At 42.4% G+C, this 26,446-nt stretch overlaps 1 protein-coding gene across 2 annotated transcripts in view; it reads left to right on the plus strand.

The window, feature by feature from the left end:
- The window catches only part of ZRANB3 (zinc finger RANBP2-type containing 3), a 293,996-nt gene that overhangs the window by 258,361 nt on the left and 9,189 nt on the right, over positions 1-26,446 (plus strand). For both annotated transcript variants that reach the window (XM_069577715.1, XM_069577714.1), the window contains 5 exons: positions 6,017-6,422; positions 9,666-9,860; positions 13,792-13,874; positions 17,403-17,504; positions 18,667-18,809. In XM_069577715.1, coding sequence (XP_069433816.1) covers positions 6,017-6,422; positions 9,666-9,860; positions 13,792-13,874; positions 17,403-17,504; positions 18,667-18,809 — 929 coding nt within the window. The remainder of the gene's footprint in view (positions 1-6,016; positions 6,423-9,665; positions 9,861-13,791; positions 13,875-17,402; positions 17,505-18,666; positions 18,810-26,446) is intronic.

A 26,446-nucleotide genomic window follows, 5' to 3' on the forward strand; every position in this document is an offset into this window, starting at 1 on the left:
AGCATTGAAACATGTATATTATCATATGTGAAACAGATCACCAGTCCAGGTTCGATGCATGAGACAGGGTGCTCAGGGCTGGTGCACTGGGACGACCCTGAGGGATGGGATGGGGAGGGAGGTGGGAGGGGTGTTCAGGATGGGGAACACATGTACACCCATGGCTGATTCATGTCAATGTATGGCAAAAACCACTACGATATTGTAAAGTAATTAGCCTCCCATCACTTCATGGCAATCAAATGGGGAAACACTGGCTGACTTTATTTTTGGGGGCTCCAAAATCACTGCAGATGGTGACTGCAGCCATGAAATTAAGACACTTACTCCTTGGAAGGAAAGTTATGACCAACCTAGATAGCATATTCAAAAGCAGAGACATTACTTTGTCAACAAAAGTCCGTCTAGTCAAGGCTATGGTTTTTCCAGTAGTCATGTATGGATGTGAGAGTTGGACTATAAAGAAAGCTGAGCACTGAAGAATTGATGCTTTTGAAAACTATGGTGTTGGAGAAGACTCTTGAAAGTCCCTTGGACTGCAAGCAGATCCAACCAGTCCATCCTAAAGAAAATCAGTCCTGGCTGTTCATTGGAAGGACTGATGTTGAAGCTGAAACTCCAATATTTTGGCCACCTGACGTGAAGAGCTGATTTATTGGAAAAGACCCTGATGTTGGGAAAGATTGAAGGCAGGAGGAGAAGGGGACGACAGAGGATGAGATGGTTGGATGGCATCACCGACTCAATGGGCATGGGTTTGGGTAGACTCCTGGAGTTGGTGATGGACAGGGAGGCCTGGTGTGCTGTGGTTCATGGGGTCACAAAGAGTCGGACATGACTGAGTGACTGAACTGAACTGAACTAAAATAAATAATTTATTAAAAAAAAAAAACTCCGGTGGGAACATGCCAATCCCAAACTGACACACTGCTATATTTAAAATGGGTAACCAACAAGGACCGACTGTATAGCACAGGGAACTCTGTTCAGTGTTAAGTGGCAGCTTGCATGAGAAGGGATTTGAGGGAGAATGGATACATACATGTATGTGTATGGCTGAATCCCTTTGCTGTCAACCTGAACCTGTCACAACATTGTTAATCAGCTGTACTCCAATATGAAATTAAAAGTTTTTTTTAAAAATGTGAATAGACAGTGAAGGTCACCAGGTTTGGAGGAAACCCTCTCATGGGCAAAGTAGAAACCAAAATATGTCAGGACTAGTATGTAAAACAAAAAAAAAAGGATAGAAAAGAAGCAGAAACATTGTAATGAGCTGAAGAAAACTCAATATGCCAGCAAATTTGGAAAACTCAGCAGTGGCCACAGGACTGGAAACGGTCAGTTTTCATTCCAGTCCCAAAGAAGGCAATGCCAAAGAATGCTCAAACTATCGCACAATTGCACTCATCTCTCATGCTAGTAAAGTAGCTCAAAATTCTCCAAGCCAGGCTTCAACAGAGGAGCCTGATGGGCTATAGTCTGTGGAGTCGTAAAAAGTCAGACGTGACTGAGCATGCACACAGACACGTCTGCTGTGGATTCTTCAGTTTTAGACTAAGCTGGGTCACTTCCTATGCTTCCGTTTGCCCTGCCCTCACCTACTTGCATGCCTCTAGTTATGGAACCTCCTTTAAATGCCTGCTTCAACTCCTTCTGCTTCTCCTGCACGTGCTGCTGAGTTCCTCCAGGCCTCACTGTGATGACACTACCTGTGAAAGGTCTGCAGTTTTTCTTTCTCCGTTACCACTATTACTGTTAGGAGTTCAGGGTGGAGTTCAGTACCCCAGACTCCAGCTGGGAGTCTCTGACAAAGGGGACTGTAAATAAAAAAGAACTGGCTTTATTAACAGACCTGCAAGTGCCTGAAAGCACCCCAGGAAAATTTGGTAAAAAGGTGTATTAAGGAAACCAGCCAAAACCCAAGGCCATAACGGGACTTCCTACTTCTCACCCCAAAGTGAGCAGCAGAGATTACAGGGCTCGCTTCCGGTGGAGACACGGTCCAAGAGAAGCACACCTCGGGGAAGCACGAGGCCTGAACTGTGTCCCAAGTTCTCAGGCTGAAAAAATGCAGATTAACAACTCATCCTCCAGGGGTTGGGACTGAGTGACTGAACTGAACTGAAGAAAACGAAAAACCTTCCATTCATATTCACAAGAAGTAGAAGTACTGCACCCACAAAACAGGAATAAGAAAAGGGAATAATCAAAGAACAAGGAAAAGCTCTTAGAAAGTGAACCTATAACATCAGAAAATAATAATCTGATGAAGACAAAAAGGAAGATAATGAGGAAATCACACTGAAAGTAGAACAACAGAGGTGGGGAAAAAAAATGTGAGAAAAAGTAAAGAAAATCAAATGATCAGTTCAGAAGATTTTCCCTAATAGAAATTCCAAAAATAAAAGAGAAAACAGAGGGGAAAAAATATAGGAAAATCTCCCAGATCTGATTAAAAAGATCTGAAGGACATGGGTTTTTCTGAGTACTTGGGATCGTGAGTAGAAACCAAAACCAGGAGCACGCTGAAGCCCCTGATCCCCTGGCCTTTCCACCTTCTTACTGCTCCTGCTTTTGCCTTCCCTGGTGTCTCTTCCTCCTCGCTCCACGCCTAACATCCCTCTGCTTTCCGTCCATGGCTTCTTACCTCCTCCTCCTCCCTCTGTTCGTGGCATCCAGGCCTGTGACTGGAACCGCCTCTGCTTGTCACTGGCTCCCACACATGCATCCAGATGTTTCCCTTCAACTGTGGACCCGCCTCCTGGAATTCACCACCCTGGTACCCACCAGGCCTCATTCATATCTAAAAGTAAACTTTTATTTCCTTATCTCTTCTCTTTTTGCCTTCTATTCTAATGAGACAATAATAAGCCCATTTATCTTCCTGTATTCCCTGTTATGATAATTGAAAATGTCACCCACACAGTGTCATAAGTCAGAAACGTAGGGGTCTGAGGAGCACTGTAGTCCCTCCCATCTTCCTCACACTCCTGTTCAATCAGTATGTCCTCCCCGGTCTTCTTGGTGATAAGCCCATGTGTCCTGAATTCCCAGGCAGCCCTCCTATTCCATCGCTCTTCTGTGTGAGGTCATTGGACATTTGAGAGGGAAATCTGTGGTGTGAAAAAGGTGAATAAAATAAACTAGTACAAAAATCAATCTTGGAGATAACTTTAAAAAACTAATTTGTATCTTCAGGTTTGAGATGATACTGCGCATACAAATAAAATCAAAATACTACGAAAAGGGAACAAGAAGGAAATTTTACATGTTAAAAATATGACTGCCAAACTAAAATAATTTTATGGAAGCACTGAAAGGTAAAGTAGAGCTAAACGCGTTTAGAGGGTAAAAAGACACAAAGAAGGAAAATATGAAAGTAAAAGATGACGTAAATGTCCAGGTCCAACCTTCTGCTAACAGGAATTCCAGAAAAGCAGAACAGAGAAAATGAAGGGGGAGAAACTATCAAAAAGGAATAGAAATGTCCAAGATCTAGAGATGATCAATACTATACAAAATTAATAGGGTATCCTAGGTGCTGAGCAGAAATCATACAGATATAGATGACACAGATAGAGATATATAGACACAGATCATTGTGAAATTTCAGAATACCAGGGATGAAGGTTCCAAAAGCCTCTATAAAATGAAGAAAGAGTTTGCAACTACAAAGGAACATTGTCAGTATCATCAGATGTTGGAAGAAATCAAGCAATTTCTTTAAAAATTTTGGGGAATTTTTTGCCGAGCAAAACTACGAAGAGTTAGGGCAAAATCAGGTCATTTAGAGACATGTACAAGAACTCAGAAAGTTAACCTCTCTTATAAAATCATTGTCCTTTAACTAGAAATAGCTGGTAGAATTTGTCCACATTTGCTGAATATTTGCCAATATTTTCAAAGTTCAAGGAGTTCTCTTTGCAGTGCTGTTTGTATGAAATGGAACATTCTCTTTAAATGTGTAACTATATTTGTTTCTTTGTTCCTTTTTCAACACCAAACTCCATGAGCCTGATAATCTCCCTGCTTTCCTCCACCCTTTTCTTAGAATTTCTCTTGTACATGGTTTTAAAAATCTTGTCTCATGGTTGATTTCATTCTTCTTATTTTTGTCTAAATTCTGTAACTTCCACAACTTACTAGATAACTTTGTAATAGTATATGAGTATATACATAGTAGTCATACAAAATCAAAGTTGTACATTATTGAGGAAGACTTTTTTCCTAAAATATGTTTTAATTATACCAATATAGGAGCAGCATAAGTATTCCTTCTTCTCTTCCTTTTTTCCTTTTTTAGAAATTAAGATATTTGTGATTATGTACATTATTATAAAGTTTGCCATCTTAACTATTTTAAGTGTATAATTCAGTGACATTAATTACATGCACGGTGTTGTGCAACTGACACCACTGGTTTCAAACCCCCTACAGAGACTCCATAACCACTTAGCAGTAACTCCATTTTTCCCTTTCTCACAGCTCCCAGTAACCACTATTCCTTCTGTCTTGATTAATTTGCTAAATCTTTCTTATTCAGCACTACTAAATACAGATAAGATTTATTATGTAAACTTTCTCTTTGCAATATTTGGATGTCACTATAGTATCTGTAATCTATTGTGGCATTACAATTTACCCCAAAACTTAGTGCCTTGAAACAACAATAGCTGTGTATTTTTTCTCATGGTTTCTGTGGATAAGGAATCCAGCCCGGGTACAATGGAGATGACATGTCTGCTTCCTCAGAAGTGGGGCCTTTGCTGGTCGATCCCAAGAGTGGGAGCTGGAATCTGAAAGCTTCTTCACTCACATGTCTGACAGCTGATGCTGACCATCACTGGGGGAGCCCATGTGCGGCTGAAGAGTTGAATGCCCATATGTGGTTTCTCTGGTGTGGCCTGGGCTTCCCCACAACACGGTGGCTGTGTTCCAAAGGCTAGTGTCCCTCCCAAAAGATAAGGAGAAGGGGAGAGTGCCAGAAGCCCTGTTAGCCTCGGTGACCGAGCCTCGGAAGTCACACAGCAATGCTTTCACGGCATTCTGCTGACCGACACTGTTACAGAGGTCCACCCAGGTTCTAGGAAAGGAACACAGACCCCACCTCTACATGTAGGTGTGTCACTGTGACAGTGTGAGACAAGTGTGTGAAACGGGATAAGAATTGGCCATTTTTGGAAGTGCAGTCTGCCACAGCGTGTGTCCACCATGTACCCAATTCAGGCCTTAGCAGGACTTCTCTAAAATTAACTCCTTTAATTTACCTTAACTGCTGGATAATCAGCTGTGGAAATGGCTGTTATCCTTTCTCTTAATTAGGAGGTTGAAATTTACACATCGAAAAGAAGATGGAAAACATGAGATCGTGAAGTTGCTGCTTTTAGAAAAGAGAAATCTGTTTCTTAGAAACAAGATAATTATTAAACTATCTCTATTAAAGAAACTGTTCTAATTCATATCTTTACTGCTATTTGAAAATATTCCTTGGTCAGGAAACTATTTTAATATGAAAAATATATTGTTTATGAACATTGTTTGTGTTTATAGTTTGGGCATGAAAACATTTTTCAAGTCTTGACTGACTTGAAGTATTTAAACACACAATTGCTTCCTTTCCCTGTCATACATCTAGAGGCCAAAGTCTATTTTTATTATATGACTTCTATAGCCAAGTGACCCAACTTTCTAATGCTTCAGTGTTGTCATTTGAAATTTGGGAAGAGTAATACTACCTGCCTCACAGAGCTAGGATGAGGATTAAATGGGTTGATATACATAAGATGCTTCACACGTTGTAAGTGCTAAAAAAGAGTTAGACACAAAGTATATGGAGACAGTAGTGGTATTCTACATGTATGTATATATGAAGAGTCATCACAGGGCTGAATTCATTTCCAATAGGGTATTCAAAAGATAGAGGAATGTGGTTAACGACAAGTTTGTTAAGCTATTTCATTTAGGAAGAACACACTCAGTAGCCTCTTAATTTAATAACTTTGTTTTTTCCTAGTTTGAAAAAGAAAAACAGCATGATATTCGATCATTCTTTCTACCAAACGCTAAGAAAAGACAGTTGGAGACCTCCTGTGATGAATCAAGGGTATCCCAGGAGAAAAATACTATAGTGCCAGCAGACCCTGGAAAAACAGCTACAAGAGGTGATGAAAGTGATCTTGAACCTGAAGCTAAAAAGCTGAAATCGGTCGCCATCGATGACCCTCGCAGGCCCCCCAAGGAGAAACCCTGCCGGCCTGGGCAGGCCGAAGCTCGGCTCGCGGTCGGGGCCTGCGAGGCCAAGGCCCAGGCCACTAGCCCAGCCCTTCGTGGTGAGGGCTGGCAGTGTGCTTTCTGCACCTACATCAATAACTCAGTGTTACCGTACTGTGAAATGTGTGAGAACCCGCGGGGCGGTGCTGGTGAGTACCTGGAGGGCAACCGTAAGGCGGGTAGCAGTGGTGTCTTCAGATAACCTGTGTGTTTAGAGACAGCTGCTGTCATCAGAGATCCACGCCTGGGTTCCGACTTCAGCGTTTAAGCTGGAGGAAGAGCTTCATATAGTGAAGACTGTGAATTTATCCCCTTGTGGAATGCGAAAAGCTCCCAGTTCTGTCAAGAATGTATATCCCCCAGCGTCTGTGACATGGCATTAATTTGGCACAAATGGACATTTCTGATTAATGCCAGCAGGATGTGAATTCAGTGGGCAGGAATAGAAGCTCTGTTGCTATGGCAGCAAATATGCCTTATAGCCATAGACCTGCTGTTTTCTTTCCTCTGTAGATAATACTTGTTTTTAAAGAAACTGTAGATTATTTTGTTTGAACAGCAGAATGAATCGAATGCGGCTTCTTCGCCTACTGAAATATTTATTGTGCCATGTTTCTCCCATGACAAATCATAAAAGTTCCTCTATTGATCTTCTTTTAAGAACCAAATCTCACGTCTGTTTTATGAGTTTATTCTTTTCTAAAACATGCTATTTAAAACTAGAAATCATAAACATACCTCAGAGTATGTTTTGCTTGCGTGATATGATATGCTTGCTGGTGTTTTATTTTTGAAGTGATTATTAACAACTGTGGTTATCTTAAGAAAACATCATCAGTATTCCTTTGTTTCCAGTTTTAGAGACCATTTTTATGGTAACTAAAAATGCCAAGTGGATGGTTTTAGAAACTAGAAGAAATTATAAGTAAAATCTTATCAAAGTGTGTAATGATTATACACACTTTCCCATCATATGTGAATTCCTCAGAGTCTTGACATTAACAGAGACTCAGCAAAGATAGAAGCTCTAATGCTCCAGTTCCTTCCTGCTTGCCTTGCTCTCCTCTGCCTAAATTTTGATGAAAGAAAATGTAATCAGTAGCTGAGTCTTTCCTCCTTTGATTCTGGGTGTTCCTCCCAAAACTGACAAGTCTGCCATCTGGGTGATTATATTTGTAACGTGGACACCTGTTGTCTGTGAACTAAATTGGAGCCACAAGCTTATCCCATATAATATCTCCCACAATTTGCATTATCTCATTCAATTTCCAACTGCTACAGGCAATAAAAATAAAGTATCTCATGACTACAATGTAATATTAGTTCACACAAAGTCTATAAATTGAATGACTGAGCAATAAAAATCATGGTTTAATAGGCTTTTATAAGTTCTGATTTTTCTTTATGATACCAAGAGCAACAATGAAGATTTCTAGAACCATGATTTAATAAGCAAACTGTCAAGCAGTCTAAAAAAACAAAACACCTTTTGTGAATATGAAACAATCTGATTTAAGAACAATACATATTCCAAGTAACAGTGATAGTGTTGATATATGATAGTTTTAATTATTAGATTAATACTACTACAGTTTGACATAATCATTTCCAACCTTGATTTGGATGCATCCCAAAAATTAAAAAGCAGAATTCCAATTCATCTAAATTTTAAAATCAATACCTGACATGACATTCCAACATGTATACTATCATGTAAGAATTGAATTGCCAGTCTATGTCTGACGCAGGATACAGCATGCTTGGGGCTGGTGCATGGGGATGACCCAGAGAGATGTTATGGGGAGGGAGGTGGGAGGGGGGTTCATGTTTGGGAACGCATGTAAGAATTAAAGATATTAAAATTTAAAAAATAAAAAGCTAAAAAAAAATTAAAAAAAATAAAATAAAAGCAATACCTGCTATGTAACACTTGAGGAAACAGTGAATTCAAAACATTAAATGAGCGATATTAGGATACAGGACTGGAAAGTCTTATAAAGTTGCTAACTAGTGGTCTCTAATAAGTTAGCTAGTACATTAATTTGCTGTAACGTACATTGAATACTTGCTGTTGTTCAGTCACCAAGTCGTGCCTGATTCTTTGTTGACCCCATGGACTGCAGCATGCCAGGCTTCCCTGTCCTTCACGGTCTCCCAGAGTTTGATCAGATTCATGTCCATTGAGTCAGTGATGGCATCTAACCATCTCACCCTCTGTTATCCCCTTCTCCTTTTGCCTTTGATCTTCCCCAGCATGAGGATCTTTTCCAGTGAGTCAGCTCTTCTCATCAGGTGGCCAAAGTATTGGAGCTTCAGCCTCAGCATCAGTCCTTCCAATGAATATTCAGGGTTGATTTCCTTTAGGATTTACTAGTTTCATCTCCTAGCTGACCAAGGGACTCTCAAGAGTCTTCTCCAGCACCACAATTCAAAAGCACTGATCACTAGCGTTGTCAGTATGTAACATTTCTCTTGTGCTTTGTCCTTGACATCTATTGCTTATCCTCTGCATCTGATACTTCATACTCCCAGATTTGTATCTCTCATTTGAATTCCAGATTGGATGTATGCAGTGACCTACATAACATCTCCACCTGGATGTCTAAAGGGTACCTCAAGTTTAACATGTCCAAAATGAAATTCTTGATTTATAGTCACTACATCTAACAGCAAAGCTTCTCTTGCCCTGTCTTCCCTACGTTGTGCTAAAAACCTGAGGCAGCGTCTTTGGTTCTTCCCTGTCCTCCCATCTTCATGAAGTTCTGCTAGTGTGACCTTTACAAAGTGCCTGATGCCAGTCCCTACATCTTCACTGCTGCCATCACAGTGGAAGCCACCAGCATCTCTCTCTCAAGCCTCCCTGAGGCTGGTCATTCTCTCCACAGAAGATGGAGGGAGCCTTTAAACCTTAGATCATGACATTCCTGTGCTTACAGCCCTTTAATGGCTTCCAGTGACACTAAGGCTCTAGGCCAAGAATACAGGCCCCCTGGGCCAGGCTTCCCAGATCCCTGAGCAGCTCTCAGCTCCAGGGAGCCTCCCACCCCATCCCCTTACTCACTTAATTCTCTTTAGCAGAAAAGATCCTATTTGTTTGCCTGTTTATCTCTGCCCTTTGGAATGGAATCTCTAGGAAGCAGGGACCTTTCTGAGTGGTTCCCTCTGCCTTTCCAGCACCTAGAGTGGTAGATGGTGATCCCCAATAAATGTTTAGAAAGAAGGAACAGATGTTGCTGACTTTGTTCCTTTTTGTACAGCTCAGCTGTGACATGTTTAAACTCTACTTTCTGTACTGGCTTTAGGGTCCACAATGACTTTAGCTAAATATAAGTGTAAATTATTTGTTTTTCATAAATTATTTTGTTTGTTGTTCAAATTTGTTCCACAAATAGATAGCCTCAGCCACACCCAGAATAAAAACAAAAACGAGAAAGATGATTCTCAGGACATCTCCAAAAAAATTCAGACTAGTTCTGATGGGGAGAAACAAGTCCTGGCACATTCAGCACCTGAACCATTAGCTGAGAGCAAGGAAGAAATTTCAACAACTGAGAGTGAAGACAGACTCACCCCCCAGCCAAGTGATGGTAAGTCTTCTTTCCATTTCCAAGTAATAACCATATGCTTGGACGTGGAACACTGTTAATAGGTTTGCGATTACTACCTTGTTCCAGGTTCCTTGTATTCCCTTTTATATTAAAAATACCAACCATTTGTAACTACATACATAAACACCAGATGGCTAGAAAAGCAGAGCTGTTAGCATTCAGGTGTTAGAGAGAGCTAAACTCATATGGGCTACACGTGCTATCTCCGGCCTGTTGCCCACCAAGCTTCCACCAAGCTTGGCCCATTCTTGCAGTGAGAGCATGGTTTTGATATTTGGGGGTTCTTTTGGACACCATGGATTGCTATAAGATTGACAGATGATTGACAGCACTTAGGAGATCATTAATCCTTTATAAGTGAATTTCTTTTATTTTTTATTATTTCTGGTTGCACTGGGTCTTTGTTGGTGCATGTGGGCTTTCTCTAGTTGCAACAGGTTGGGGCTTCTCTCCATTGTGGTGTGCAGGCTTCTCGTTGCGGTGGCTTCTCTTGCTGTGGAGAACAGGCTGTAGGCACATGGGCACAGCAGTTGCAGCATGCAGGCTCAAGGGTACAGGCTCAGTAGTTGTGGTGCACGGGCTTAACTGCTCTGTGGCATCTGGAATCTTCCTAGACCAGGGATCAAACCTGTGTCCCCTGCACTGGCAGGCGGATTCTTATCCACTGCACACCATGAAACCCATACACGTGAATTTCTTTTAAGTGGTTACAATTAATCAGCATATTTTATATTTAGAGTTTTGAGGGTTGTTGTTTTTTTAAGTAAAATGTTTTCAAGGAACATAATTTCCAGACTATGTGAATCATGACCAACCAACCATGCAGTGTCTCAGGTTTATTTACTTCTTTCATTGATTCCATTCAGTCTTTATGGCTGCAGTGGTTGGCAAATACCAGCCTGCATGTCATCCATCACAATCTTTATGGGCCAGCTGGCAAAAGACTGTGAGTACTCAGGGGTTATTTTCTTTGTTACTCAGTTTGTGACCATAGTAGCCAACAGGTTGATGTCTCATTATAACAACCACAAAGTGTTCGGGATGGATTGTCAAAGTTTTTCTTTTAAGTTAGTTGCCGTTAAACATAGATATAGTTTAGAGTTGGATTCACTCTAGTTTATAGTTTAGAGTTGGATTCACTCTAAAAAAATAAAAGTGTTAGTCACTCAATCGTATCCAGCTCTTTGCAACCCCATGGACTGTAGCCCACCAGGCTCCTCTGTCCATGGAATTCTCCAGGCAAGAATACTGGAGTGGGGTGCCATTCCCTTCCCCCAGGGCTCTTCCCATCGGCAGGCAGATTCTTTACTGTCTGAACCACCAGGGAAGTTAAACATAGACATAATTGGGCGTTGGATTCATAGCTCTAAAATGAAATGTTTATTAAGTATTTCTGAACTCTAGGCGTCTTCCTTTCTTCTGTACTCAGCTTTCCTTTCCTCTAATTCCTCAAGGTCTTCCCCAAGCTATCTCGCAATAGATTCTGTTCAGCTCTGTTAACTCTAACGGCCTTTAAGCAGACAGTCTGGGCTCAGGCGTCTTGCCTCTGGTTCCCTTGTGTGTACTGTGACAGTGCCCCCAGTGGGGGTGAGACCATTGCTCTCGGACAGTGTCCAGGTCAGTGAACGAAACGTCAGACCCAGAATCGGCGACTGGCAGTTGTCATCAGCTGGGCCGTGATGCTGTCCATCTACAGCAGGGAAATACTTGCTTGTTAGTTACAGATTGGTCCCTTGATGAAGATGTATGTTAGCTTTACTTACACATTCTTTTCAAAAATCACCAGACTTTTAGAAATTCTGTTCTGCTGCTGAAATCTGCATTGGCCTCATCCATAGACAATGCTAGTATTTTCCCCTACACCTATTCCCTCTTCTTTTTTTTCTTTCTTTACGTCTCAGATCACTGGGCTGCAGAAGCGATATTCTTCACATCTGCCCACTAACACAGATTTCCTTGAAAAACAGAAGAAGGAGAAGGGACATTATAGTAAAATGCTTCTACTCACGTGTGCTCTTTTAGAACCAGAGTGGTGTATGCCACTCTGGAATTGTGGCTTCATTCTAACTGGAATTCTAAGGGTCTGGAAGGAAGGCCGTATCTTCAAAAGATGCTATCTGGTGTTTGGAACCATTAAATTATACTTCGTGGAAAAAAAATGAAAAGAAAAATACATTCCCTGATGTAACTAGTAGCTACCAAAAAACATCAGCTGATTTGGAGTTGTTCTCATAAGGCTTTTTGTCAAAGAGTAACTTCTGATCTTTAAGTATTAACAATAGTTATTCAAATCTGGAGACGATGATTATGATAGGCACTTATTTTATGTACATTAAGAAAGAAAAAGATGGGACTTCCCTGGCGATGTAGTGGGTAGCAGCCCACCTGACAAGCAGGGGATACAAGTGAAATCTCCAGTGTGGGAATATTCCACGTGCCCTGGGGCAACGAAGCCCGTGGGCCACAGCCATTGAGCCCATGGACTAGAGCCTGTGCCCACACAAGAGAAGCCGGCCCAGTAATAAGCCTGGGCACTGCAGCTGGAGAGCAGCCCCCAGTTGCCGCAACTCGAGAGAAGCTTGCTCAGCAACGAAGACCCACAGCCAAAATAAAGAAACTGCCAGTTTCGCTGTGACGCAGTGGCTGGGTATTCCCAGTGATGCACGTTTGCTTCTTTCATAAGTTTACGCTTTCTCATCCTGTATGCACGTTTCTGATGCACATGGCAACTTTTCATTTCAATCCCAAACCATAGTAAAACATTTTGAAGACATTTTGAAGGTAAACAAAATCAACCCTCAGAAATGACAATGCATATATCTCAAGTGTAGTGTCGAAGTGCCAACAGTGTTGCAGTTATGACTAAGCTCATGCTCAGGCAGGGAAAACTACCTTATGGCTGTCACCTAGCCAACCATGGTTGTAAAATGCCACGGCTGTTGACTGGAAAACATGCCAATTTCAGAGATATTGAAGTGTGGGGAAAGCATGCATTTTTGAATTTATGAAATATGGGGATAATCCACAATCTAAGTTTGTAAAGTGACTGATGTCTCGATTAGAAATATTCAAATAGGTGATACTAAAGATAAATCATAGACTTGTAGATCTGGAAAAATACTTTAAAGGGCCACTGGGAACCATGACAGAAGTTAAGAGCATAGGCTCTGGAGCCAGATTACTGGGCTCTGCTACCAGTGGCCTTGGGCAGGTTAATGTGCCTTGCTTCCCCTCCTCTGTGAGATGCACAACTTGTTTCTGAGAGGTGTTCATATAAGTACTTAGACCAGTACCAGGCACATTGTAAGTGCTTGATAAGTGCTAACTAATTATTTAGATCTGCTTGGATAACCCTATCCTTTCTGCAGAATATATTGGTCAGTAGGACTGAGAAAAAAATTAACAGAGATGGTGAGAAAGACGTCTTGTTCACTCATATCCTTTTGTGAATGTGAGGCACCGGGCCATAAGGCATCAGCCATTTAAGTGGCCCTCCACATAGCAGTCTGGCTATGGATAATCAAAATGGTGTTCATTCGGTCTCAACTTAAACCCTCTGTAGCAATAGGGATAGATTCTAGACTCCTTCAAGACTGATAAGGACTCTTTCAGGGTAGGAAAATCTCCCTTATGCCTAGTGGTTATCTTCTTTTTTAAGTAAATGCTGAATTTCTTTTTTTTTTTCTTGTTGGATCATGAGCAAAATTCCAAAGCAACTGTTACCATATAAGCCACTGTGCTCTTAGATCACCTGCCATGTTTATTTCATGCCCAGGTACATGTTCTTTGTCAAATGTGCTGATACATTTGATATAACTCTTTCATCATCCTAACCCACACAGGATTAAAGTAAGCTGTTCTGGGTAGAGGGTGGATCTGCCTTCAGGTTCTTTTTTATCTTCTTCATTAGAACACTTGAAGAACTGGCCAGTGTATGATACCCTGATGTTTTGTGCAAGTAAGAATACTGACCGGATTCACATCTATACTAAGGTAGGCATCATGTGGCTTCTGGAAACATACACAAGGCTTCCTTTTTTCATGTTCCAATGGAGATAATTTTATTAGCAGTGAGATGGGTAGTGAGTTCTTTTCCTACTTAAAGCTAATTCTCAGATTCCTCTGTTAAATCTAAAGACAAAGAGTGGCAAACAGCATGGTGGTTAAAGAGTGTGCAGACTCCAGGGCCAGGGTGCTTCAGCTCAGATCTGCTGCTGACTGTGGGGTCTTGTGCCTGCTTCCTCAGCTGTAAGATATGGGGCAGTTGTTGCCGGGACAAAGTAAGCTGATTCCTGGGAGGCCCTTAGCACCGTGCCTGGCCCTGGTGAACTCTCACCCCGAGTTGCCTCCTGCACTGATCCTGCAGCAGCTGCAGCAGTAACAGAAGCCTAAGCCTGCCCACACTTGCTGAGTAAACTCTAGGAAGCTTCAATAGCATGACTGCTCATGGCCTGGGTTAGCAGCGCTCAAACTTTTCAGTCACAGGACCTCTCAGCACTCCTAAAATTTGTTGGGGACCCAAAGGTTATGTTGTTGTTGTTTAGTCACTAAGTTGTGTCCAACTCTTTTGCAACCCCATGGACCATGGCCCACCAGGCTTCTGGTCCATGGGATTTTCCAGGCAAGAATACTGGAGTGGGTTACCATTGCCTTCTCCAGGGGATCTTCCCGACCTAGGGATGGAACCCATGTCTCCTGAATTGGTAGGTTTCTTTACCACTGAGTCACCAGGGTAACCCCATGTGGGTTATATCTCTTGGTATTTACTGTATTTGAAACTAAAACAGAAACACTTTAAAATATTTATCCATGTGAAACTAACAATAATAGGGCTTACCTGGTGGTGCAGTGGATGAGAATCTGCCTGCCAATGCAGGGGACACGGGTTCAATCCGTGGGTCAGGAAGATTCCGCATGCCGTGGAGCAGCTAAGCCTGTGCTGCACAACTAACAAGCCTGCAAGCTCTCTAGAGGCTGCAAGCATCAGCTGCCAAGCCCGCGCGCTGAAGCTACTGAACACCATGCGCCTGGAGGCTGTGCTCCGCCACAGGAGAAGCCGCCACAGTGAGAAGCCTGTGCCCCGTAAGAGCAGCTTCCACTCAACACAACTAGAGAAAAGCCCAGTGCAGCAGCGAAGACCCAGCACAACCAAAAATAAAGGAATAAATAATAATTAACAAGCTAGCAATAATAAACCCATTGCATACTTATATAAGAAGCATATCTCTGTGAAAAATAATTATAATTTCCAAAACAAAAATAATGTTTAGTGAAAAGAGTGGCATTGTTTTACATCATTAGCAGTTTCTCCTGAAGTCATAATAGAAGATGGTGGGATTCTCAGATCTGCCTCTGCGTGGAAGACTTCCCTGGACATTCCTAAGAGAATAACAGTGGAAAAGGCAAATGGTGTTGCACTAGTATTATAAAACTTACGTCTCTCTGGATCTTCTGAAGGGTCTTGGAGACCATGTGAGAATCTTTGGCCAAGGTTCACTAGTATGAGTATTTGAGAAAAAAAAAATTCCTGAGATTTATGAACACTTCTGCCTGATCTACAGTTTCAAGCTTCTAATCTTTACATGAATCATAAAATAGGATTTGTGAGTTTTTAAACACATGGGCCATTCTATTGAAATAATGTCATTTTAAAGATAAGTTAGGTTGGGCCTGCCCAAACTCAATTATGGGTTTTCTGCTAAACCAAATTATTAAATACAGATAGATGCTGCACCATGTAACAATCTTTAGTTCTAACTGAATATTAGAAGATACTGCTAGAAGATTAGGAGATGGCTAGGATCATGAATACCAGAAGCTCCAAGCAGCCTCCACTGTGGGACCACTTCCAAGAGCGACTCAAGAATGAAAATAGGCAGGACACATTTCCCTTAAAGGCTTCAGCCTTGGTCTGCCATGTGGAACTTCTAGACTCAGGGAGCACCAAGAAGACCCCGCTGCTCTAGAGACAGGCCTAAGTGTCTGAGCCACCTCTTGCCCTTCGTGAGACCATCACCTAAGAATAACAGAGAATGGCTCTCCCAGGGGCTAGAAGGTCAAGAATCCAGAAGGCAGACCCCAGGCAGAGCACACACACAAATCCAGAAGCCCTTAAACTTCTTACTGTATACAGTAAAGGCTCTGTATCCTGGATCATCATGTCAGGGTATTTCCTCCTCTGGTGGAGAGTGGAGAGAAACTGCAAATGGTAGAGGGTAGAGGGTGCCTTCGTCGTAGTTCAGTTGCTAAGTCGTGTCCTACTCTGTGACCCCATGGACTGCAGCACGCCAGGCTTCCATGTCCTTCACCATCTCCCAGAACTCTGCTCAAACTCAGGTCCACTGCATCAGTGATGCCATCCAACCATCTAGTCCTTTGGTGCCCCCTTCTCCTCCTGCCCTCAATCTTTCCCAACTTCAGAGTCTTCCAATGAGTTGGCTTTTTGTATCAGGTGACCAAAGTATTGGAGCTTCAGCTTCAGCACCAGTCCTTCTAATGAGTATTCAGGGTTGATTTCCTTCATGATTGACTGGTTTGATCTCCTTGCTGTCCCAGGGATTCTCAAGAGTTTTCCCCAACCGCATAGTTTGAAAGCATCAATTCTTCGGCACTCAGCCTTCTTTACGGTCCAACTCATATCCGTACGAGAACCCCCTGAGCAGTATGAAAAGCAGTGTGCCTGCCAGCAAGCAAATACCGCAGCCACCTTCCTGACCTCACTCAACAGTCTTGAGTGCATTTTTACCACTCTTCTAAATACTTACGTGTCCCCTTGCCATGAAACATTATTCAATCAATTTTCTAAACCGGAGATACTAAGCAGGTCAAATGTCAACAGGGAATTTCACAGCTACAGCAGAGTTCAGAAGAAAGCTTTTCTGTTCACCTTATGAGACCTGAAATAAAATCTAGAAACAGAAATTCATATAAAAACCCCCATTCAGTGCCTAAAAGAACACTCTTTAAAAGGAAGAGCAGTGACAGACGTTTAGCATCTTACGTCACGTTAATACTATACCTCTAAACTGTTCACTTCAGCCAGAACCCCAGCCAGAATAACAATTACACATCGGAACTTTTAATCACTATGTAAGTACTTTTTGTGTATTTTTCTTTCCCCAGAGTGACTGTGGTAACTGTAACATTTCTTTCTGGCTGAGAGAATTAGACAGAATATGGGTTCAACTTTTGTTTATACAGTAGATATCTATATACAGAGATTCTTCTTTTGCTTTATAAAAAAAAAATACTTCATGTTTGACTGATGACACCTCTCTACATGGTATGGCTTACCCTTAGACCAAATGTAGTGGTGGCTCTCAGAGGGCCTGGCCCCCTCCTGGGCTCCGTATCCTCTCAGTGGGGGCAATATGGGTGGAATCTTGTCTGGAATCAGCTGCCTCAGTTTATCAGTTTAGAAGACTGGGCATGAAATGCAGTAATAGCATTCTTTACTTTTAAAATAATTATTAGTGCCTACAGACAAAATGGATTAATACTGACTTCCTCATCTGTAATCAGGATGGAAACCAGATGAACTGTAATTTCATTCCTTTGGATATAAAATTAGACCTGTGGGAAGATTTACCAGCAAGCTTTCAGCTGAAACAAAATCGCTCCCTGGTAAGAACCATCCTGCACATTTGTTCTGAATGAAAATTTGTTGAGTAATTTTAAAGACCATTTTTGAGTTTGATAAAAGCAGAGCAGCTTGTGGCCTGCTGCAGAGTCAGATCACTGGGTGCACTTTAATCAGTCCAAGCAGTGCCTACGAATTACCAGGATAAACGTGAAATCTGTTACCCTGGTGAACGATCACACCTCGGGCTGCTGTTTCTGTGGGTAGACTCATCCTCACATCATTTATTTTCTCATTCACAGGATTAGCAGCTGTGAGGTTGGTATCTGACAGAATCACACTTTATCTTTGTTGGTTAAGTTCTAACACTGACGAGCTCTGAGAGCAGGAATAACACCATGTGGGGGGACTCCATTCCTTACGGGAAGCACCAGGGTGCAGCCACAGGTCATGTACCTGCTGGGGAGGCCTTAGTTCTGATCTGTGCTGATTGAGCTTCACTGCTAAGGAGGGTCCAGCGTGTGTGGGGGCTGAGCCAGCACGCAGCATAGTGCTGTTTATAAGAATACAGTGATTATGTTTTTGCATTTGAGCAGAAATGAAAACATTGGCTGTGGTCAGCTGCACTCATCTTAAAAGAAAAGGTAGCCATGAGCTGTTTTCTTTGGTGTCATCTAATGCTGATGCTCAGATTACCAGAAAATAGCCAATTATGTGTAATTGACTAATAAGTAAGAGTAAGAGTAGCCCTAATGAAATGTCCCAGATTTATTATTGACAGCTTTTTTTCCGTGAGAGTTTAGGCAGTCAGGTACAAACCACGCCCAGATATTGCACTGCCACCACAAGATCCACTGTCCCCGAGATCCAGTTTTGCCTCGGCCACTGTTGGGATACGTGTGCTTTTGGTGTCAGTGAACACGTTATTGCTGTTGGTCTCTGTGCATGAGGGACATGTGCTGAGTGTCCTAAATGGTGTCTATAGAGAGCTGAGGGCTTGGAAGAGACCTCTGCAGAACTGGCCATAGATGGTTCACAACAAAGGAGGGAAAGCTGCATCAAACTGAAGAAAACCTTAAACTGTGAGACTCAGCCTGTTTGGGGTTATAATAAAACATCTGTTCTCAGATGCTATACGTAGCCTCACTTTCAAAGGAAGATGCCCGGCGAGCTCTACACTCTTTTCATTATCTCATTTTCCACCAGATCTTGAGGTTTGTTCGCGAATGGAGTAGTCTAACTGCCATGAAGCAGAAGATAATCAGGAAAAGCGGGCAGCTGTTCCGCAGTCCAGCTCTGGCTCTGGAAGAGATCGCAAAGCAGCAAACCAAACAAAACAGCACTAAGAGGTATGAGCTGTCTTTCTTCATTCTGTATTTTATTGTTTCTCACAGTTATTTCTACAGGAGTGTCAGACATTTTATGTGACCACTAACAAAATTCTGATGGATTAAGAGAATATGATACATAAAAAGACAGCGTATTTTGTAGCAACATAATTAGATATTTTGTGAATTTGGTCACATCTGCTGGGGAAAATCAGAGTGTCTGGATCTTGCTCATTCTGAGTCCTGCTCATCAAGAGAGAGGCCAGACTCACAGGTTGATTGTGCTCTTGGGACATGAATCTTGGGTGCGATACAGTGTGGTAGCTGCTTCTGTTTGATGTACCACCACCCAAGTAGGCTGTGCATGTGTGCTCAGCTGCATCTGACTCTTTGTGACCCCAGGCGCCCACCAGGCGCCTCTGTCCATGGGATTTTCCAGGCAAGAATACTGGAGTGGGTTGCCATTTCCTCCTCCAGGGGATCTTCCCAACCCAGGAATCGAACCTGTGTCTCTTGTGTGTCCTGCACTGGCAGGAAGGTTCTTTACTACTGCACCACCTGGGAAGCCCCTACTAGGGGAAGGTGGCAATTATCATGCCCATGATTGGAAACAAACTAATAGGAAAGGTTGAATATCTCAGGTTTGTAACTGTTTCACCTTCATCATAACAGTTCAGTTCAGTCGCTCAGTCGTGTCCGACTCTTTGTGACCCCATGAATTGTAGCATGCCAGGCCTCCCTGTCCAGCACCAACTCCTGGAGTTCACTCAGACTCATGTCCATCGAGTCGGTGATGCCATCCATCCACCTCATCCTCTGTCATCCCCTTCTCCTCCTGCCCCCAGTCCCTCCCAGCATCACAGTCTTTTCCAATGAGTCAACTCTTCGCATGAGGTGGCCTAAGTACTGGAGTTTCAGCTTTAGCATCATTCCTTCCAAAGAAATCCCAAGGCTGATCTCCTTCAGAATGGACTGGTTGGATCTCCCTGCAGTCTAAGGGACTCTCAAGAGTCTTCTCCAACACCACAGTTCAAAAGCATCAATTCTTTGGTGCTCAGCCTTCTTCACAGTTCAGCTCTCACATTCATACATGACTACTGGAAAAACCATAGCCTTGACTAGACAGACCTTTGTTGGCAAAGTAATGTCTCTGCTTTTGAGTATGCTATCTAGGTTGGTCATAACTTTCCTTCCAAGGAGTAAGCGTCTTTTCATTTCATGGCTGCAATCACCATCTGCAGTGATTTTGGAGCCCAAAAATATAAAGTCTGATACTGTTTCCACTCTTTCCCCATCTACTTGCCATGAAGTGATGGGACCAGATGCCATGATCTTCGTTTTCTGAATGTTGAGCTTTAAGCCAACTTTTTCACTTTCCTCTTTCACTTTCATCAAGAGGCTCTTTAGTTCCTCTTCACTTTCTGCCATAAGGGTGGTGTCATCTGCATATCTGAGGTTGTTGATATTTCTCCCAGCAGTCTTGATTCCAGCTTGTGCTTCCTCCAGCCCAGCGTTTCTCATGATGTACTCTGCCTTTCAAATCTCTACACGCTCCCTTTCCTTTCTCAGCAGCAGCAGCAGCAGCAGCATCATCTTTGCCTCACAGAGACATCCCCTTGTGTGATATGAAATCCCCAGTCTCTGTAGACTCTTTGTCAGTGTGAAGCAAAGATCCTCAGGAAAAGAGGGCAGCTGTTCTATAGCCCAGCTCTTGTTGTGGAAGAGATCACAAAGCACCAAACCAAGCAGCACTATTGGCAGGAAAAGGCCCTTTCTTTAGCTCTTGCTTTCTTCATATACCTGTAATATCTTCATCCTCACATCCAGCATTTTTATCATCTCTAGCTTTTCCTATGCACATGGGTGACAAAAATCCATTAACTGTATCTAATACAGTTGGTTAAGTATATTAAATCCTCATACTGTGAAGACCTCTTCTACTGTCTCAAAATATCATATGTGAGAACATGGAAAATCGTTAAGGGTAAAAATAAGTGTATAAAAAGCTTGTTGTGTTCAGTTGCTCAGTTTTGTCTAGCTCTTTGCAGCCACATGGACTGCAAAGCTCACTAAGCTCCTCTGCCCAAGGGATTTCCCAGGCAAGAATACTGGAGTGGCTGCCATGCCCTCCTCCAGAGGATCTTCCCGGCCCAGGGGTTGAACTCACATCTCCCACATCTCCTGCATTGGCAGGCAGATTCTTTACCACTGGTGCCACTTGGGAAGCCTGTGGAAAAAAAAAACAAAAAGGATGGAGACACAAATATATGTGATTGCTATTAGCGACGTAGTGTTGGGGAAGATAGCTTAGGAACTGGTGTCAGAGGTTTTTCTAACACATGGTTCTCAGCTGGAGGCAGTTTCTTCTGTGGTTGCAATCTTAGGGGTCATTTTTTAGATTTTCCTGATTAGGGGATACAGCTGAGACCACCTATTGGGTTGAGGCCTGGGGTACTGCCAAAAATTCTGCAGGGAACAGGGCCACTCTTCCCAACAGTTACCTGTTTCGCAGTGTCCCTGGTGCCACTGCTGCGAGATCTGGCTCTAGACCATATGATTAGGGATTTGTGAAGATTGCAGGGACTTTACACTTCCCGCCAGGACTACAGACTCATGTGGCTAAAAATAAAGCAAGGAACCATACATGAATGAATGAGGTCAGGTGTAAAACTAGAAAAGGATGGGGTAAGGGGTAAAACTATAGCAAATTAGAAAGTAATAACCTATCTAATGTCACCCAAATTTAGATTTAAAAATTAAACACTGTATGAGTCACATAAAGCTCTTCCGACTAGTTGGATTTATCCATGAGCTGCCAGTTTTGGACTCTTGCCTCAACTCTTTTGTACTGGTTGGCTTTTCCCATGACTATATATTACTTTATATAAAAATATACATACACACACATACCTAAGTATTGGCCTTCTCTTTACACAATCATAATTCCCTTCTTAACTGAATTTACAGCTCATTCCAGCCACTTCTAACACATCCTATTATTTCTTCTCCAGCAGACATGGAAGCACCACCTAAGAAAGACAGCTGGTCAGGGTGTAAAGGCAAAAGTCATAAAATCAGTGCAAGCCTAAGTCAGATACACAGTATTATTTATAAATATTATACATAGGTGATATATTAAAGATAAAGCTGTGTTAAAAAGCAGTGGCGGAAGTAGTCAGATTTGTATTTTTTAAGAGCTCCCCCTGGCCCCAGTTGGAAGGTTAGGTTGAAAGGGTAAGACTTGAAGTGGGAGACAAGTGGCATTAGCTTCCTGTTGCTGCCCTAACACATCACCCCAAGTTTAGCAGCTTAAAATAACAGGAATTTATTACCTCTCAATTTTTTCAGTCAGGAGTATGAGTTGACCCTATTTGTTTCTCTGCTCTGGATTTTATAGACTGAAAAAAAGATACTGGCTGGCTAGGTTCTTAATGATAGTCTGGGAAGGATACATTTCCACATTTACTCAGGCTGCTGACTGAATTCAGTTTCTTCTGGCTGTAGGACTTTGTTTTCCTTGCTGACTATTGATAGGGGAGCCACCCTCTGCTTCTAGAGGCTTTTTTTAAGTTCTAGCACATAGGCCCCTATGTCTCAGAATCAGCAATGATGTGTCAAATACTTCTCATGCTTGGAATTAATCCCTTTCTGTTTTGTTTTGGGTTTTTTTTGGAATTGCTCCCTTTCTTAAGGTCAACTGATTAGTAACCTTAATTACATCTGCAAAATCCCTTTGCAACATTACCTGGGTGAGTGTTCAATTGAATACCAGGAGGTGGGACTCCTAGACAGAGTTGACCTGGAAAAAAAAGATAGGGGCTTATACCGAGGCATTAGAAATGGGAATGGAGGAGAGAGAATGAGGAGAGGTGTTAAGGAGGTAGATCCGAAGACCTTGGTCACTAATGAGAGAGGTGGGGAGAGAGGGCTCCAGGGACATGGACTTAGCAGGGCCAGGAAAATGGGACCTGTGCTTCTGCAGAGGGTGATGACAGAGGAAGCATGCTGATCCTGGCTGGTCAAGCCTCGTCACAGTGAACTGAAGTGTGTCTCTCTGAAAGCAGGTGTGAAAGGGGCAACACAACAGCACTGAATTGGAGGTCTGCATGGGCAACAGGTAGATACTGGATGCCTTCCCTCTCTTCATCCTGCCAGTTCACCTTCTGTTGTTGTTGTCAGTTGCTAAGTCGCGTCTGACTCTTTGCAGCCCCATGGACTGCAGCATGCCAGGCTTCCCTGTCCTTCACTGTCTCCCAGAGTTTGTTCAAATTTTGTCCATTGAGGCAATGATGCCATCCAACCATCTCATCCTCTGTTGCCCACTTCTCCTCTTGCCCTCAATCTTTCCCAGCATCAGAGCTTTTTCCAGTGAAGTGGCTCTTCACATCAGGTGGCTAAAGTATTGGAGCTTCAGCTTCAGCAAGTCCTTCCAATGAATATTCAGGGTTGATTTCCTTCATGATTGACTGGTTTGATCTCCCTGCAGACCAAAGGACTCTCAAGAGTCTTGTCCAACACCACAGTTCAAAACATCAGTTCTTTGGCACTCAGCCTTCTTTATAATCCAACTCTCACATCCCTTCATAACTACTAGAAAAACCATAACTTTGACTATACAAACCTTTGTTGGCAAAGTGATGTCTCTGCTTTTTAATACACTATCTAGGTTTGACATAGCCTTTCTTCCAATTTTGTGGCTGCAGTCCCCATCCACAGTGATTTTGGAGCCGAAAAATATATAGTTTTCTTTCCAGAGAAACTATACCAGAGAGGCAGCCGTCTTGGAAACATCAGGGTTAGTGGAGACAAAGAGAGAAGTGTTATGCTAGAATACACTCCCTAGATCCCTGTATTGGCTCAGCTGCCACACCAACAGTCATATGTTAATTTAGAATAGGCAGGAGATTAGAGGAGTCATCTCTGAAAAGATGGACTAGCCTCAGAATGAAGACAAAGATATATTACTTTGGGGGAATTCTCCCAAAAGCAATAACTAGATCTCCCAGTGTGATGATTTGTCTACTTGTTTGCAGGTTATACCCAAGCTCAGAGGCTGCAGTCAGCTTTTGAGCAGCTCACTCTAAAAGCCAGTATCACCAGCCATTGTATGGGTTCCTAAGCGGGTTCCCACTTGTTGGAGGGCAGGCCTGATTCAGTTGGAAACCTTTTTCATCATATAGCCACAGCTGTTCAGGTCGGCAGCCTTGAGCCCAGCACTGTTCTCACTGGTGCAGCCACTTTCCAACTCACTCCTCTCTTACTGCAAAACTTCCATGGTGCATCTTCCATGACCATCCGCACCCCAGATCACTTCAGGAGACAACATTCTTCCTTCACTATTTGTCAAAATGGGGATTCACCGTAATCCGTTTGAGAGTTGGTATGTTTATGAACTTAGCAGACCTCAATGGAAAATTAAATATTGGTAACACAACTACGTTTGAAAAGTTGTCAACAAACCCACTATGAGGCTGGTTGATCTGTTTCTTGTAGTTTCCAAACATTTGTACTTAAACATCTCGTAGGAAAGCCAGAGGTTATTTTTAGTTCTTAAATCTCTGAATAAATTTCTCAGCATCTTTTAAAGTTACTGAATTAAGTTTGTAAGCTTTTAAACATTGAATAATACCAAAGGCAAGGCTTAATATCTCATTGCCCCTCAAAGCTAGGAAGCTTTTAAGTTCATTTAGAATCTGCTGGAATACATTAGCAAAATGCTTTTGGGGAGGGAATAAAATGATTGAAGAAATGGTGTGTGTGTGTGTGTGTGTGTGTGTGTGTGTGTGTGTGTGTGTGTGTAGGGGGGATTTAGGAGCTAAAAGGGCAAGTTAAAGAATACTAAAAGAATTCACTCTGATTCCTTTTTGCTTTAAGAAAGACACACAAGTAGAAATGCAAACATGTGAAAAGATAGTCATCATTCCTCTTAATAGGAGAAATTCAAATTTAAAGCTATTAACAGCAGACCAGTCACCGTTAGCAGAGACATTTTAACTGCTCTACCTTGTGCTAGTGTAAGTGTGAGGGACTGGCATCCACTGCTGGTGGGGTCTATAAATTGGTAGGGCCTCCCAGGTGGCTCAGTGGTAAAAGATCCACCTGCCAATGCAGGAGATGCAGGTTTGATCCCTGGGCCGAGACGATCCCCTGGAGGAGGGCATGGCAACCCACCCCAGTATTCTTGCCTGGAAAACTCCTTAGAGGAATTTTTAGCAAGAGGTCAGAGGAGCCTGGCGGACTACAGTTCAGGAGGTCGCAAAGAGTCAGGCTGCTGCTGCTGCCACCACCAAGTCGCTTCAGTCGTGGCCGACTCTGTGTGACCCCGTAGATGGCCGCCCACCAGGCTCCCCCGTCCCTGGGATTCTCCAGGCAAGAACACCGGAGTAGGTTGCCATTTCCTTCTCCAATGCATGAAAGTGAAAAGTGAAAGTGAAGTCACTCAGTCATGTCTGGCTCTTCGCGACCCCATGGACTGCAGCCCACCAGGCTCCTCCATCCATGGGACTTTCCAGGCAAGAGTACAACTGAGCACTATATAAATTGGTACCAACCCAGAAGAGAACAATGTGTCAAAATCTATCCAAATTTAGAGCACCCAAGATCTTTGACTTAGCAAGTCTGCTTCAGGGAGTTTATTCTACAGATAGTTCTTGTATAGAAAATAGGGATATTTGGGATAGGACTGTTTATTATGGCATTATCTGGGATGGCAGAGTCTAGAACAACCTAAATGGGCATTAATCAGAGACTAGTTAGATAATGAAATAACATGAAACCATTAAAAGTATAGAGCGATCTTATGTGTGCTAATATGGAAAGATCTCCAAGAATGTATCTTTAGGCAAAAAGAGCAAGGTGAAGATTAGTGTATATTATTCTACCTTTTGTTTTCATTTTAATTTTTGTTAGAGAATAGCTACTTTACAATGTTGTGTTTCTGCTGTACAGCAAAGTCAATCAGTTATATTAATACATATACATATAGCCTTTTTTGGATTTCCTTCCCACTTAGGTCACCACAGAGCATTGAGTAGAGTTCTCTGTGCTATATAGAAGACTGAGTAGAGTTCTCTGTGCTATATAGAAGGTTCTCATTAGTTATCTATATTACACATAGTATCAATAGTATATATATGTCTATCCCAGTCTCCCAATTTACCCCATCCCCTTCCCCCTCCCTTGGTGTCCATGTTTGTTCTCTACATCTGTGTCTCTATTTCTGCTTTGCAAATAGGTTCATCTGTCCATTTTCCTAGATTCCACCTATATGCATTTATATACGGTATTTCTTTTCCTGACTTATTTCACTTTGTATGACAGTTTCTCGGTCCATCTATGTCTGCAAATGGCAGGTTTTTTCCTTTATATGGTTAAGTAATACTCCATTGTATCTGTATACCATATCCTCTTATCCATTCCTCTGTTAATAAACATTTAGGTTGCTTTCATGTCCTGGCTGTTGTAAATAGTGCTGCAGTAAACATTGGCATGTATGTATCTTTTGGAGTTATGGTTTTCTCCCAGTATATGTCCAAGAATGGGATTGCTGAGGTCATATGGTAGTTCTATTTTTATTTTTTTTAAAGGAGCCTCCACACTGTTCTCCACATTCCCGCCAACAGTGTATGAGGGTTCCCTTTTCCCCATACCCTCTCCAG

This window comes from Ovis canadensis, chromosome 2 (genome assembly GCF_042477335.2).
Source record: "Ovis canadensis isolate MfBH-ARS-UI-01 breed Bighorn chromosome 2, ARS-UI_OviCan_v2, whole genome shotgun sequence".
Taxonomy (NCBI): Eukaryota; Metazoa; Chordata; class Mammalia; order Artiodactyla; family Bovidae; genus Ovis; species Ovis canadensis.